General features: G+C 39.5%; 1 protein-coding gene across 2 annotated transcripts in view; it reads right to left on the bottom strand.

Annotated features, from left to right (window-relative positions):
• The window catches only part of GAD1 (glutamate decarboxylase 1), a 38,360-nt gene that overhangs the window by 14,921 nt on the left and 9,622 nt on the right, over window positions 1-13,817 (bottom strand). For both annotated transcript variants that reach the window (XM_005290439.5, XM_005290438.5), the window contains exons 4-7: window positions 10,681-10,839; window positions 9,349-9,591; window positions 5,474-5,564; window positions 964-1,076 (exon numbers count right to left, since the gene is read on the bottom strand). In XM_005290439.5, coding sequence (XP_005290496.1) covers window positions 964-1,076; window positions 5,474-5,564; window positions 9,349-9,591; window positions 10,681-10,839 — 606 coding nt within the window. The remainder of the gene's footprint in view (window positions 1-963; window positions 1,077-5,473; window positions 5,565-9,348; window positions 9,592-10,680; window positions 10,840-13,817) is intronic.

The raw sequence follows: 13,817 nt of genomic DNA, 5'->3' as shown, positions 1-13,817 counted from the left end.
TCACTTAACAAGAATAGCAACTTCATACCTAATTCCATGACACTGAAGACCTATAATAGACTCTAAAACAGCTTTCCTTAAACATTACCATTAACCAGTGCATTCGGCCAGACTGATTTGTGTCTTTTTCCTGCATAGGGGACAAGGAACTGCATATGAGTTTGCATTCATGGGTTTTGTGCTTGGGATTTGTCCTCCATCTTCTGAAACAAGAAGGGGATTAATCCCCCAAAACCCACACATCTCAGGAATCCTGCTAGAAACGAGGGCCATCAGCAAAGAGGCCATGCACCTTTGCACTGCTTCCCAGCCCCCTCTGCCACTGACCATTGTCCCTATGCTCCATTCATGGAGTGGGTTCAGAGCATGGAGTGGAGTGATAAGAGAGGTACTTTGGACGGGGCCAGCATAATCATACTCTCAGATTCTCTGCAGGTTTCCGGGGAGATGATGCCATAGAAAGTGGCCATCCTCCAGTCCCTCACCTAGAATCCAAATCCTTATTGATCACCCATAGAGCTGCATCTATGAATTATGAGAAAAGGGAGGATGATGTGGCAAAGACAGCATACTCCTCGTCCACGACCTCCAGCCCAGATCTGCACCTAAATATGTGTCAGGATTTTTAGAGGTGTGGGCTGTCAGCCAAGGATATGTAGTTGCTCAACGCCTCTGGAAATTAGGCACCTAATATGGATTTTGGTACCTAACTTTAGGACTAAAGTTTGAAAATTTTGGCAAAGTTTCTGAATAGTTATATTCATAACTATACTAAAAGATGAAAACTGCATATGAATGTTTTTAACCCTTTATGGGAAGTTTGAAAGAAACATGCTTTAGGTGGACCATTATTAGTTTTAAAACTCAGACACTGCATTTTCTATTACAGTACTTACATGAATGTATGCGTTCAGCTACAGGCGATATTTATCTCAACTTGTCAAAAGTGAGACTAAAACCTACCAGGTGAGAATATTCCATCACCATCTTTATTTGACCATCCAATAATCTCTCTCATCTTTCGAAGCGTTATTTGCTCCATGAGGACAAAAACAGGTGCAATCTCATATGTAAACCTGAGTGGATAAAAAAAACCCTGATACATAGTTCACATTCCAAAATGCACATAAATGCTGAATCTTTGATCCTTTGTGAAAATGATTAAGATTCATAACCAAATTGCCTGTGAATTCGGGACCTGATACTGCAGCTCTTACTCAAGCAAAACTTCCTGCAAGGCCAGTGGGAATATTTTGCAAGTCAGAACTGCAGTATTAGGCCTCATGTATGTTTTCTATTGTTTCTGCTAACCATTGATCAGAACATTCTGTGGTTATACAATTTACAGTAATTACAACAATATTGACAGTCAGTACTATGCAAAATTAGATTGTAAAATATTTGGTTCACAGAGTGCCAGTTTCACACTTGTAGAATAGCATATTGTCAGAATTGTAGAGTTATGAAAACAGTAAGCATTAGACAGCTTACCACAAAGATAATTAGAAATATTGAACTAGGACTCAAAAATCTAAATACAATTATTTATGTGGACATATTCTGCTAATAATCCCCAAGGACAATTTATTTCTACAATGCCATGCAATCAATATCTGTCAAGAGTAATTATAAATGATGATTTTCTAATTACCAATTACAAACAACAAGAGAGCAGTCAACTATTATATCCACCTAACGCAGACCAGAATCATTGCATAGTCTAGTATGCCATACATGTCATGGACAAAAATTTGAATTAGATTGATAGGCTATGCTACTCTGCTAGGTGACCAAGGAAGGTTTATTGTCAAATTACTATCAGTGTAAGCAAGTTATGTGAGACTACATTTATTTTGAACACTGAAAAAAAAAAAAAGAATTTAGAATGGGGCAGAAAGTAACTAAATGTAAGGGGTGGATTTTCAAAGGGGCCCAAGGGAGTTAGACACCTGAATTTCATGGGATCTGGGCATCTAAATTCCTTAGTTGCCTTTCAAAACCCAGCCAAAGTCCTTAATGATATCCCTCTTCTGTCCTAGTACCAAGATGACATTGTTAGGGTGTCCATTTAAGATGAGATAGGCTTTGTATTTTTGTCTATTCCTAGTTATTTTCAGTTTTGAAGAGTCAAAACAGTACATTTATTTTGCCAGCAATGACAGAAATACAGAGTTTATAAATTAAGCTCCATCTGCAGTATATCCAGGAGCAAAGTTCTAACATTGTTTTTATACATTGCAAATCTAGGGTCCAGTCTTCCAGTCCTTATTTGGAAAAACTCCAACCAAAGCCCATGTGAATCTTCTAGTGTATAGGTCATTGAGGGCCTAACCCAAAGCCAACTGAAGTCAAAGGGATTTTTTTCCATTGATTTAAATAGCCTTTGGATTTGGCTCCGAATACTTTCAAATGGAACTCCAAATACCTCCTGAAAGAATAAATTGCCTGTACAGAGAGTACATAGCTATTAACAAGGGGTTTTTGTGTGTGTCATAGTAAGAGTATTCACAGAGAAAATTTTAAATAAGTCAAAATGAATTAATGCAATTGCTAGGGAAACTATTGCATGAGCCTGCAAAGATTCACAAAGAAATGATGGAAGATTGTGGATGATAAAAAATCATAAGTCCAATACCCAAAGACTAAGGCTAAGATTTTCAAAATCACTTTTGGGATTTGGATGCTCTAGTCTATTCCCATTTATTTTTACCCTTAAGTGTCTTTGACAATCTCAGCCTAAAAGTAAAAAATGTGTGCCGCCATGGAAAAACAACTCTTGTTATGAAATGACCTTCATGTGGATATGACCCTTGGAACTCTCATACAAATATAGTCTTTACAGATATCATTGACAGTGATTGAAAACATGGAAGGGTGGTTTTTCTTAAAGTACCCAGCACTAGCTTAATTCTGCTCCCACTGAAGCCAATGGAAGGTTTATCGCTGACTACATGGGAGCAGAGTTAGATCAACACTGATCACTTCTGAAAATTCCACCCTAAATGTCTTATGAGTCGTAATTTCAATTACTGATACTACTCTGGTACTCAATTTGTATATCTACATGGAGACTCTACTATGATTAACATGGCTGATCAGATTCATAATAACACCAACAAAATATAAAGATGGTAAGATGAAATTCTGATCACACAAAGCACATATGGGGAAAAAATATTCTGTGCAATTAATCAAAAGTATTTAGAGGTGTTTAGAGGTGGAAAAGAAAAATGGCAATAGGAAGATAATTTTGTCACAAGAATCCAATGTTACGTACCACATTACATGCTTCTCTTGCAGAACTAGGTTAGAACAATTTCTACATAAAGGTCATTCATTAACTCTTCTTCAGTGCTGGAAAGCTGCACTAACCAGAGAATCTATTCTCTAGAATGGATAGAAACTATATGATAATTTTAAGTAACTTTCTCTATTGATCTGTTTGAATCATATAATATTGTATAAACACGTCTTTAACAGTCTCTGTAATTACTGTGTTCTATTAAGCTATTTCATATTGGTCTTAAATTCTTGAAATATATTGCATTTTTCCATTGCACAGCTGAAGTAAGGGAACAGTCTATGTGATTTGTGTTTGGTAAATCCAACACAAAAAGGGGAAGCTGTGCAATTTTCATGCTTACAGAAAATCATTTTCTATATGTATTTAATATGTTTCTCTGTTTAAAGTGCAAATGGTCCAGAAAGGGTAAAGAACTTTACTGAGTTAAGCTATTTTAACAGGACAATTTTCTAAGGCAATCCAAGAAAAAAAATCCTTCATAATAATCACCTTTTTGAAATTAGATAAGTGAATGAAATGTTCTTAATAATTATTTTTAATATATACAGCCACACAGCATGCTGTCATAAGGTAAAACTCTGCATTGACTTATAGCTTGTGCAACCTAACTGACTTCACTGAGATTACATGAGATGATAGTCAAGAAAGAATTTGGCTCACAATAAGTGTCATCTGCTTAATTTACCTGATAACTTTAAAAATAGAGTATGCTTTCTCCCTATACAGTAGTGGAATTTAAGCAAATTTTTTTTAGAAAATTAATCACATTTTTAATTTTAAAATGGTGTGTGTCATACTAAACAAATCATTCAACAGTCACATTACAAATTGAGTGTATAATGGGTTTTTTTCAATTATTTTTCTCATTTGACTCACTAATACAATTTTTTGAAAATACGAAATTAACTGGGAGCAGTATTATTAAAAAGAACTAGGTGTTTTTGAATTGAGTCTCTTATGTGGTTTCTTTGTTTCTGGAGTCACTGGATGGGCACATCTGGCAAACTACATACAGCAGCTAGTAATCAGCTATACCCAGTGAACCATTATCAATGGATGAAGGAAATGAAAATAATCTTCATTTTTCAATTTGCAGGTAAATTTCATTGCGCCCTACACATTAGCAACAACAAAGCTACATTTCCATGCTAGTGGCAGTTTAGGTGAAATGAACACAGCCATAACACAATACATACACACATCCATTAAAGTCCTGAAATGGAAAGTGGTATGTGTTATCTGATAAGTATTTTGACTCCAAGCATGTCACACTTTTTGGAGCATACACAAATCAATACATAATTTAAAACTGCCCAAAGGCTTTTTTCCCCTCTCTGAATGACACTATTTGTTGTAGAAATACAGCAACACACCTTGAACTTAATTTTCACTTTCATTTCATTTCAATGTAATGAATAATGGAGGGGAAATTATTAAATACAATCTAGGTCCAAAAGGTTATCTGTCTGATCCTGCCATACTCTGTATTTTAACTAATCTCAGTCAGGATAATTCCTTTATATTATCAAGTTAATTTTGAATGTTATGGTTTTTAATCCTTTTGACAGCTTTTCTGAAGCCTCTTAAAAGCCACTTATGTGATGACAGCTGAATAAAGAGGAAGCTAAGGGCCCAATCCTGCTCTCTCTGAGGTCAATGGGAGCAGGAGCAGAATCAGGTCCATAAAGAGTTTATGCTCTAGTGTTTGCATTAGGATAATTGCAAAATTATTAATTGGAAAGCCATATCTTAACAAGAATGGACCCAAATTAGCTCAGGCAGAAAGAAAGAAAGAAAGAAAGAAAGAAAGATCATTTAAATTATAAGAGTTCTGATTGTAACACACTGGGATAGATAAACAAAAATTTCTCCCAAAAGAGGTTCCATCATTTGGTGTTGTATTATCAGAATGTCTATAGTTTACTTACACTTTATTCTGGGATATTTGAGTTTGTGTGTGATAGTAATGCAAGATTTCCTCTTAAAATCTGTTGAAAGCTATACTTGTTTCCACTAGTTTATTGCTGTGTTATATAACATAAGAATGCATAGGATGTGTAATACATTACATGGGACATCTTTATTATAAATGAGTTGCAGAAATCAATCCTGGCAACCTGTATAATCATTAATCACAAAAAAAGAAAGAAAAAATAGGAGACTGCTTACATGTTAGTATTTGCAGTTGATGTCAGCCATTCACCAGCCAAGCCAATAATATCCAGTCCAGTGGAAAGCTGGTTGAAAAAACGAGGATGACCTGGGAAGATGATTGAAAACAATATAGCATGTCACATGCCTTTCATTGTTATCTTTGGCGGTTTATTTTTATATCAGAGTCACCCAAAGCCTGGCTTTATAAGACAAAATGTGTGGCACCAAGTAATACCTTTTCACAAAGTGAAAAGGTTGAATCTGTGGTTTATTCTGTTAGATGCTCCTAGAACTTCTATAATTGGGGTGGTGGTGAAGTGCAGGGGGATAACATATTTCAGCACCAGTGGCCAGCAGATTTGGGTCATATTTGCATTTAAATAGAGAAAAGCTATGCAGAGTGTACTCCTGGGTCTCTTTAGATAAGCAATGGTTAGGGCCGCGAACAGTAGGCAGGCGGAGCTGAACAGCCAAGAACTCTGCTCTTCCTTCTCTTGCATGAGCCTCTGCAATAAAGGAAAGTTTCGCTGGGCCTGATCCTGCTTGCACGGAATGGCATGATTCCCACAGACTTCAATGGGACAGGATCGGGGCGGGGCCCCTGAAAAGTTTTGAAAGAGAACATTCAGCTAAACTAAAACGAGGGTATTGCTCTAACTTCGAATTACTTCAGAATCAGGCAGACCGCTGTATTTTAGCTGACCTCTCTTTGCAAAGACAGAGTGAGTCCAAATATTAGACCAAGCCTGTTCACACCCCTAACACTAACAGGTGGTAATCTCTCCCGATCAGAAATCCTGAGCTCCCGAGGAGTACCTGGAACATATAATGTATAATGTAAAGCTCTCCCATATATTTATCAATTCATCGGGGAACTATGGTAAGGTTCAATGTTGGACATCAAAAAGGGACACGGGAACCTCGAATTTGGCCCAACATTTAGCTTGAAAACAAACAAAATCCAAACTAAACAACCTCCCCTCCCCTTACAAAAACCCAGTTTTTTACAAAAAGTTGAGCGATAGAAGTATTGCTATAGGATTTTTAAACATTCCGGTGGAAACAATTTTTAAAACAAATAAATATTCCTCTGAGTCTGTAGTGTTTGTATCCCCAACGTTCTAGAAAACCTGAAGCTGACACGGACTATAAACTGACTATCGACTTTCATTGCCCCACCTCAATAATGCATGCATGCATAAACAAATACATACAACAAACACCATTAATAAGAAAAGGCAAATAAGAACTTTAGAATCATTGCAGTTGTAATAAATGGCCAAATCCTTCTACCACTGAAATCAACTGGCAGAACTGCCAGGATCAGGCTCTATAATCTTTATGTACTGATTTTCACACCATCTCCATTTTACAGATGGGGAACTGACACACAGAAAGACAAAATGATTTGCCTAAAATCACACAAGAAGTTTGTGGTGGACCGGGGAATTGAATGCTGCTCCCCCCAATCCTAGGCTAATATCCTAGGCTATCCTTCCTTTTACGGGATCCTTAATATAGATATGTAAATTTTCTCTAGAACATTGCTAATATCCCTTTCTTGCAAATAGGATAACCTATGAGCAATTGATCCGTGAGGTGCTGTAAAATAATTAATAGAATAAAGTAAAAAAGGCTCCAGAACTCTGCTCTAAATAATGTAAGATTTGTGGGGATCGGGGGAGAGAGGACTGTCCACTAAGTAATAACATTCCTAAGCAGTATGCAACTTGCTCAACATCCATTAATTATTATAGCCTAATTAATTATTTTAGTTATACAAAATTAATTGCTCATGTATTCTACACTTTTCCTGCAAACCCCTCATGCATGGGGTTAGCTACTCCTTTCATTCCGGTGCACATAATGTCTACATTATATGCCCACCAGGATTTTACAGTTGTATATTAACAAGCCACATCTTTTCTAACAACATTAACCCTCACAGTTTTTGCAGAGAAGTTTCACACTCTCCAGAAAACCGTATGCCAAATGAACGTAAATATTTGTTTCCAGTTACTGCCGTGCTGAATAGTGGTTGGGTAGAGGTTAAATAGCAGTTATATTAAAATGGATTCGCTTTTTATTTTACAAAAGAATTATTCTTCTCTTGCTGTCTTGACACAGTTTGAGAAACTATTTTAATAAAGCAGCGGGGTATCTTCTGCTGATGTTTTCAGAGCGTATCTTTTCTTTTCCCCCTTGTGATGGATTACTTTTTTAAACAACAGACTAAATCCCATGGACTTCAACTGGAGTTTTGCCTGAAGAAAGACTTTACAACTCCGTGCCCGATCCAAGCTCCAGTGAAGTTAATTGGAGTCTTTCCATTGCCTTTAATGGCTGCTGCTGGATCCGTCACAAAGCCTTAAGTTTCTGTTATTAAAATCCTTAACCTGCTGCTACTATGAATACAGTCTATTTGACCATATCTGCGTCTCAGGTGCCATTTAATAACATTAATAAGAAATAGCTGCCAGCATATAGCACCAATAAAATCCCAGGTAACAAGTAGGAAGAGTCAGGAGAAAAGTGCTAGCTAAACAGCATAACAACATAACCCCACTAACAGGACAATAGAGAACAGAGACAACCAGGCATGGAATTAGGAAATTAAATTAAACTGCAGTAACTGTTGCTTTTGTTGAAAGAACATGCTGGCCACGGGTTAAAAAGGCAGACTTGGGAATCTGAAATACGCTATCACTTGTAAAAACAGGCACAAGACAAAAACACAGTACTTGCTACTCTTGAAGAATTCAAACAGTGCAAGTTGGGCCGACGAGATCAAAACGTTATTTTCGTAGTTTTTGTTGCTTAGTTCAAATCTATCGGTTTTGTATTAGGAAGGAAGATATGATGGACAACCCCCCTCAGTCCCATGGCTGAACCGTTCCGCAAGCAATGCTCGTAGTTTAGAAAGCATTGCTCTTAATAGCTCATCAGAATTTCAGAAAGAAGATTTGAAACCCTTCTGACTCCTCCCTCCCCAAGGAGCTTCTATTGTAAAACCATATGGAGCGATGATCATGAATAGTTATGACAGAAGTTGTAGCCTTTCCCATCGGTCTCACGGAGTGAGCAGAATTAGCGGCAAGGGGTAGGGGTAGGGGTGGGAGGATGGGGCAGAGGGGCTCTGCCCTGTTATTGCTCCAGGTCCTGAACTGCTATTCGGGTAACTGCCATATGCCGAGTTATTGGCAATTTAGATTCCTACCATACAGACTTAAAAGTAAAACATTTCAGGCGAAACAACAAGCGGACGATCAGTGGCTTTATTTTGGGTTTGTGGCTACAGCTCACTGAATAAGAAGGGAAGTTGTGATAAAAGTATTTATTGGTATGGGATTCAAAATGACCTGGAAGTGAGAGACTCCCTGTGTAGTGAGTTTAAATCTGATTATTAACGATTCCTAGGATTTCATTAAACGTCTGGTGAACATAAAGAAGAAAAACTGCGAATTCAGTCTCATTTATACCCTCATTTGCCTAATGACATCGCTCCCCGGAGATGCAGGCGGCTTGCATTTCATCAAGTGAAAGAGATTACGTCTTAAAAACTTGTGTCTGGGCTCCACAAACAACCCCGGGAAATGATACCCATTTGAGTGAGGGATGGAGCAGCCGCGCCAGGCACTGGTGACAAAGTCGCTTTCAGCGAGAGAGAGGGGCTGGAATGAAGCTTTACAAAGTTGAGCCCCTTCCGGCGAGGTAGAGGCCGGGGGAGTGTATCGTTAATACGTTGGGCCCAATCCTGCTCTGATGACCCACACAGGGAGCAACATAAGAGTCAACAGGCCCCCTAGGCCTGAGCCAAGCCCGCAGAAACCGGCCCCTTACCGCGTTTTTCCCTTCCCCCCACTATGGAGAGCAGGTCTGTGAGACGGTACCTGTCCTGACTCCGTACTTCAGCGTGTCCCTGCAGTCCACCAGGATCTGCTCCAGGGACTCGGGGTTGTCCGAGAGCTCCAGGTTGAAGCCCTCCATCCCTTCCAGCAGCTGGTGCGGGTGATGGAAGTCCAGGACTTTGGTGGACCTGTCGAACGTCTTCTTCACGTAGTTCAGGAGAATGTCAACCACCTCCAGCAGGAACTGCATGGTCTGCTCCTCGCCATTCTTGGCAGGCAGCAAATCTGCGGCGGGCGGGACACAAGAACTCAGCGCCTGCCTAGCAATCGGGAGGCAGAATATGGACCCGCTCCCTGCGGAGCGTCATTTCCAGGGTCCTGCAACACGACCGCCCGGAGGCAGCGGAATGCCCCGGCTTCCGCTCCGCCGCACCGCGGCCGCCAGCACAGGAATTGCGTGACAGTGTCTGGTATCCCCTGCCAGGGCTCTGTCAACTTCATTCCCATTCATCATCGGGCGGCGAGGGCACTCAATAGCAGCTTCCTGCTAGATGCTAAAAAGCGCATGTCACTGAAATCATGACACCCTACAAGCTAATCTATCGTGTTCCGAGGGGGAAACATGCTTAGCCACCAGCCCGAGAGTTAGACGCTGCTCCCTGCACAACATTGTCTCAGTTTACTCGCTCTGTCTGGCAAATGAAACCTGTGGCGGAAGGTGCTTCTGGTTCTCCCCCACCTCACCCCATTAGGAGTATATTAACTGCGATGCTTCCTAATCAGATAGCTATGCTGTTTTAACTAGCTTTTAAACACACATTGGTAATGAGCGCTCTTCCCAAATTAAAAATAGATTTACTGTAAGTATTCATGGGATAATGGAGCAATAAAATATAAGACCAACACTCTGCCTATCCTCTCTCGCCTCCAGCAGATTGTCAGAAGATACCAGTTTATGCATCAAAACGTAATCACAGCAGACTGACACAAACACACCCGTCAAGCATACGTTGTACTGGAAAGAATTTAACGTTTTTAATGGCCAATTTACAATGAAAAAATGCGTCTAACTGATTCTTTTTGTGGGGCAAATGCTTAGATGGTACAATTGGCGTAACTCCACTGAAGTCTCTGGAGCTGATCCGATTTACGCGAGTGAGGATCTGGCCCAAAGTATTTTAAATACATATAGGTACGTATATATTGATATTATACATGTTATCTACAACATCTACGGGGTGTTACTCTGACAGCAAAATTCTCAGAAAAAAAAGTTATTAAAAAGCAAAATCTGCAGCTAGATGCAATGCCAGAAAGACAGACCAGAAAAACACTGCTGAGATTAAGCAGACAATAGTTGTAAGGAGCACTTACCTCTAGCAAATAAATTGGAGAAGTCTGTCTCGGCCCGCCTGAACCTGGCTTCCCTCTCGCTGTTCTCACAAGCCAGCAGGTTCTTGGAAGATTGCCTTTCTTTGAGAGAGCTCACAATCCGGCTCTTATCTTCCAGGCTGTTGTTCCTTTGCAAGAACCCTACATTATTATTACAAGATCCACAGGTCAGAGTATTCTCACTTCCCAGCATGTTTATAAACGCTTAAAGCAGCTCACTAGACAACAGTTCAAAGTAGGGTTTGCTCCGTATCTACTTAATGAGGTCAGGAGTAAGAGTATTTATGGGGATTATTTGCCTCGAGGAGGGTGAGCTCCAAATGACATCAACTACAGAAACCCAGCCATGCAAAAAACAAATTCTCGTCATTTAGTGCAGTGGTAAATTCTTATTAAGTCGATCAGACAGATTCCACTTCAGTAATCAGGCACTGGAAGAGCGTTCAGGATGAGTCAATGCCATTGCAGCCTGCAGGCGAAGTTTATGGGCCTAGCAGACAGAAAAGGGCAGTGATGTGTGATTAAAATCAGGGAAACTTTCAGTTTTCCTCCTCGTGTTGCCATCACGCAAAGGAAGTATGTTAGTAACTGGCTAACCTAGGAGACTGTCCAGTTCTAAAGATAGAGGCACTAACCTCAGCGAGCTTCCTCTCCCTAGTAGTGACGATAAATTAATATCAGTAAAAAGAGAGGAGATGCTGATTTTCAGGTAAAAAATATTTCTGTGTTTTTAATCATTTCCTTCTGGCTTCAGAAAATCTGCTATTATCGGAGATACAGTTGTAACACACAAGATTATATATAAATAATCATTATGAGAATATTTCCAGGCGTTCAAGTACTACAGCGATGGGCTCCATACAATATCCTAATAGAAAACAACAATATTCTCCGTGCATAAAGTAGAAATTAAAACAATAATTATATTTCCCATTCAATCCGCACTAGCTAAACAAAGTAACCTGTCTCTTTGTGTTAACCATGTAAATGGATTTCTATTTCCCATCCGGCAACGTTATTTTTATTAGAGACCTTATAGAAACGTCTTTAGACATGATCCACTCTTCAGCCTCTGTAGCCACTTAACGTCAAACGGTGCCATAGTTTAGTTTGAGAATGGCACATTCTGTGGTAATTCGACATTATGACAGGGATACTGATAAAGTAAACATTTAACTAGAACTGCAATGATCTGTCATCCAAAGGTTCCCACTGACCCACCACCCTCTCGAGCCTTGACACTTGAAAAAAAAAACTTTACCATCAAATTTGAATCCATCAAAACCAACCACACTTTGTGTTACGAGTTAAGGAGAAAGACGGCGTGTAGGAAAAGCCAACACTGTAACTGTTTTCCTTGTTCCGTTCTGTCCATTTCCCTTGGCTAGCCTTCTAGCCCCTTCTACCTCTCTGGGCTCGCAGCCACCAGTTTACCAACTAGAGGTTTAATCTCTCATAGGTAAACGCTACGGGGGGCTGACAATTGAAATATCCTTCATGATTTAGACTTTTGCAAACTGAAAATTGCAGATACATCTTGAATATAGGGGTGGGATTCTGCTATAATTTATTGCGCAGTAAATCCGCAGGCTCTGGGGTTCCTTTTCCAGATTGGCTCAGTATACTTGGAGCGCAAAATACAAAGAAGAGGGAGTGGTAGCCTTTTTTATTTAAATTGAATTTAAGTATTCTGTATTAAACCACAATGGATTTAGCTCCTGTTGCTACAGTTTCAATCTCAACAGAGTGAAAAATCACCTCTGCTGCTTTGTGATGTATATGGAATAGCATATGAGTCAGAGTTTACCATAACACTAATAACACAATAACTGGATGATACAATGAACTAATTGGCTACAGAGTAATACTTGTGGAACAGTTAAACTGAGCCACTAGCTGAAAATTGATGGTCTTGGAAGTTCTGCATTTCAGTTTCAAAGATAGAGAAGGAATTTGTCACATAACACCAACACAAAAATGTGGATGCACTACAGCAAACCCTCACTGCACGAGTAACCTGAACAGCCAAATTAAATCAACAGGATTACTCCCATAATTGAGGGTTACTATCCCATGGTTTACAAGGCTGGCCCCAGATAGTCATTGTACTTTGGACTACCATTTGATGATCACCTCTACCTGCTCTATCTGGCATTTCTCATCCTCCCACCCCCACCCGATGCATTTAAGAGCATGAACCTCCAATCCGGAAACTTCAGAAAAGTTAAATGATGGTGTCTCAGATCTAGTGCATAGTAAGAGGAGCTGTTCAGGTATTAAAAATAAATTATTTCTTACCAACAAACAAACAAAAAAAAAAAAAACACAACCCACCTAACTGCTGTAACCTTATGAGTAAATGATCCTCTAATAAAGAGAAACAGGTTGTAGCATAACAAAGTAGGCATGTGTTATACCGGGCGTATGCTCTGTCTCAGGGAGCATATTATTTTCCATATAAACGACAAGACATTTCGTTGAAATATTCAGTGCAAGAAGTTCTGTAAAAAGGACAACTGCTCTGAAAAAAAATACAGCGATTTCTCACTGTTGCATACCCTCTATGGCGTTAATATTATCGCGTGAAAATAAACATATATTTAAAATATTTCCAATACTAAACTGAGGGGCAGATCTTGAATTACAGACAAGATGGCAACTACCTCCCGGAAGGCAGAAGATTGTATTTAAGATGGTTGGAGAAGTTGTCTAGTTGCTAAAGGGATTGGTATAGCTGGCAACTGCTTGGTCGCCTCTCGGTGGTCGCAGTGTTTCAGTGCTCAGATTGATCTCGGTGGTGGTATCACCTTAGCGAGAAGACGGAACCAGAGTTCTTGTCCAAATGAAAAGACAACAATATTTCCTTTGACATATTTAAGAGAGTTCCCCAACACCTCGGTCTATGTTGTTATCTAATTAATCTAAAGTGAATAAAGGCAAAGGAGATTAATCCGGAACAAAGCAATTGAACTATTAATAGTAAGTGACAGCTTCACTTTCGCGCACAATCATAATGCAAGGGCTTTTATCAGTCTTGATTCCCATTTAGCAGAAAATCTCGCAGCGCTGGTTAACGTTACAAGTCACTGAGAACACGGTTGTACCCCCAGATGTGAGAC

Source organism: Chrysemys picta, chromosome 11 (assembly GCF_011386835.1).
Source record: "Chrysemys picta bellii isolate R12L10 chromosome 11, ASM1138683v2, whole genome shotgun sequence".
NCBI lineage: Eukaryota > Metazoa > Chordata > Testudines > Emydidae > Chrysemys > Chrysemys picta.
The sequence above is the reverse complement of the archived record's forward strand: the minus strand, read 5'-3'. Positions and strand labels throughout refer to the sequence as shown.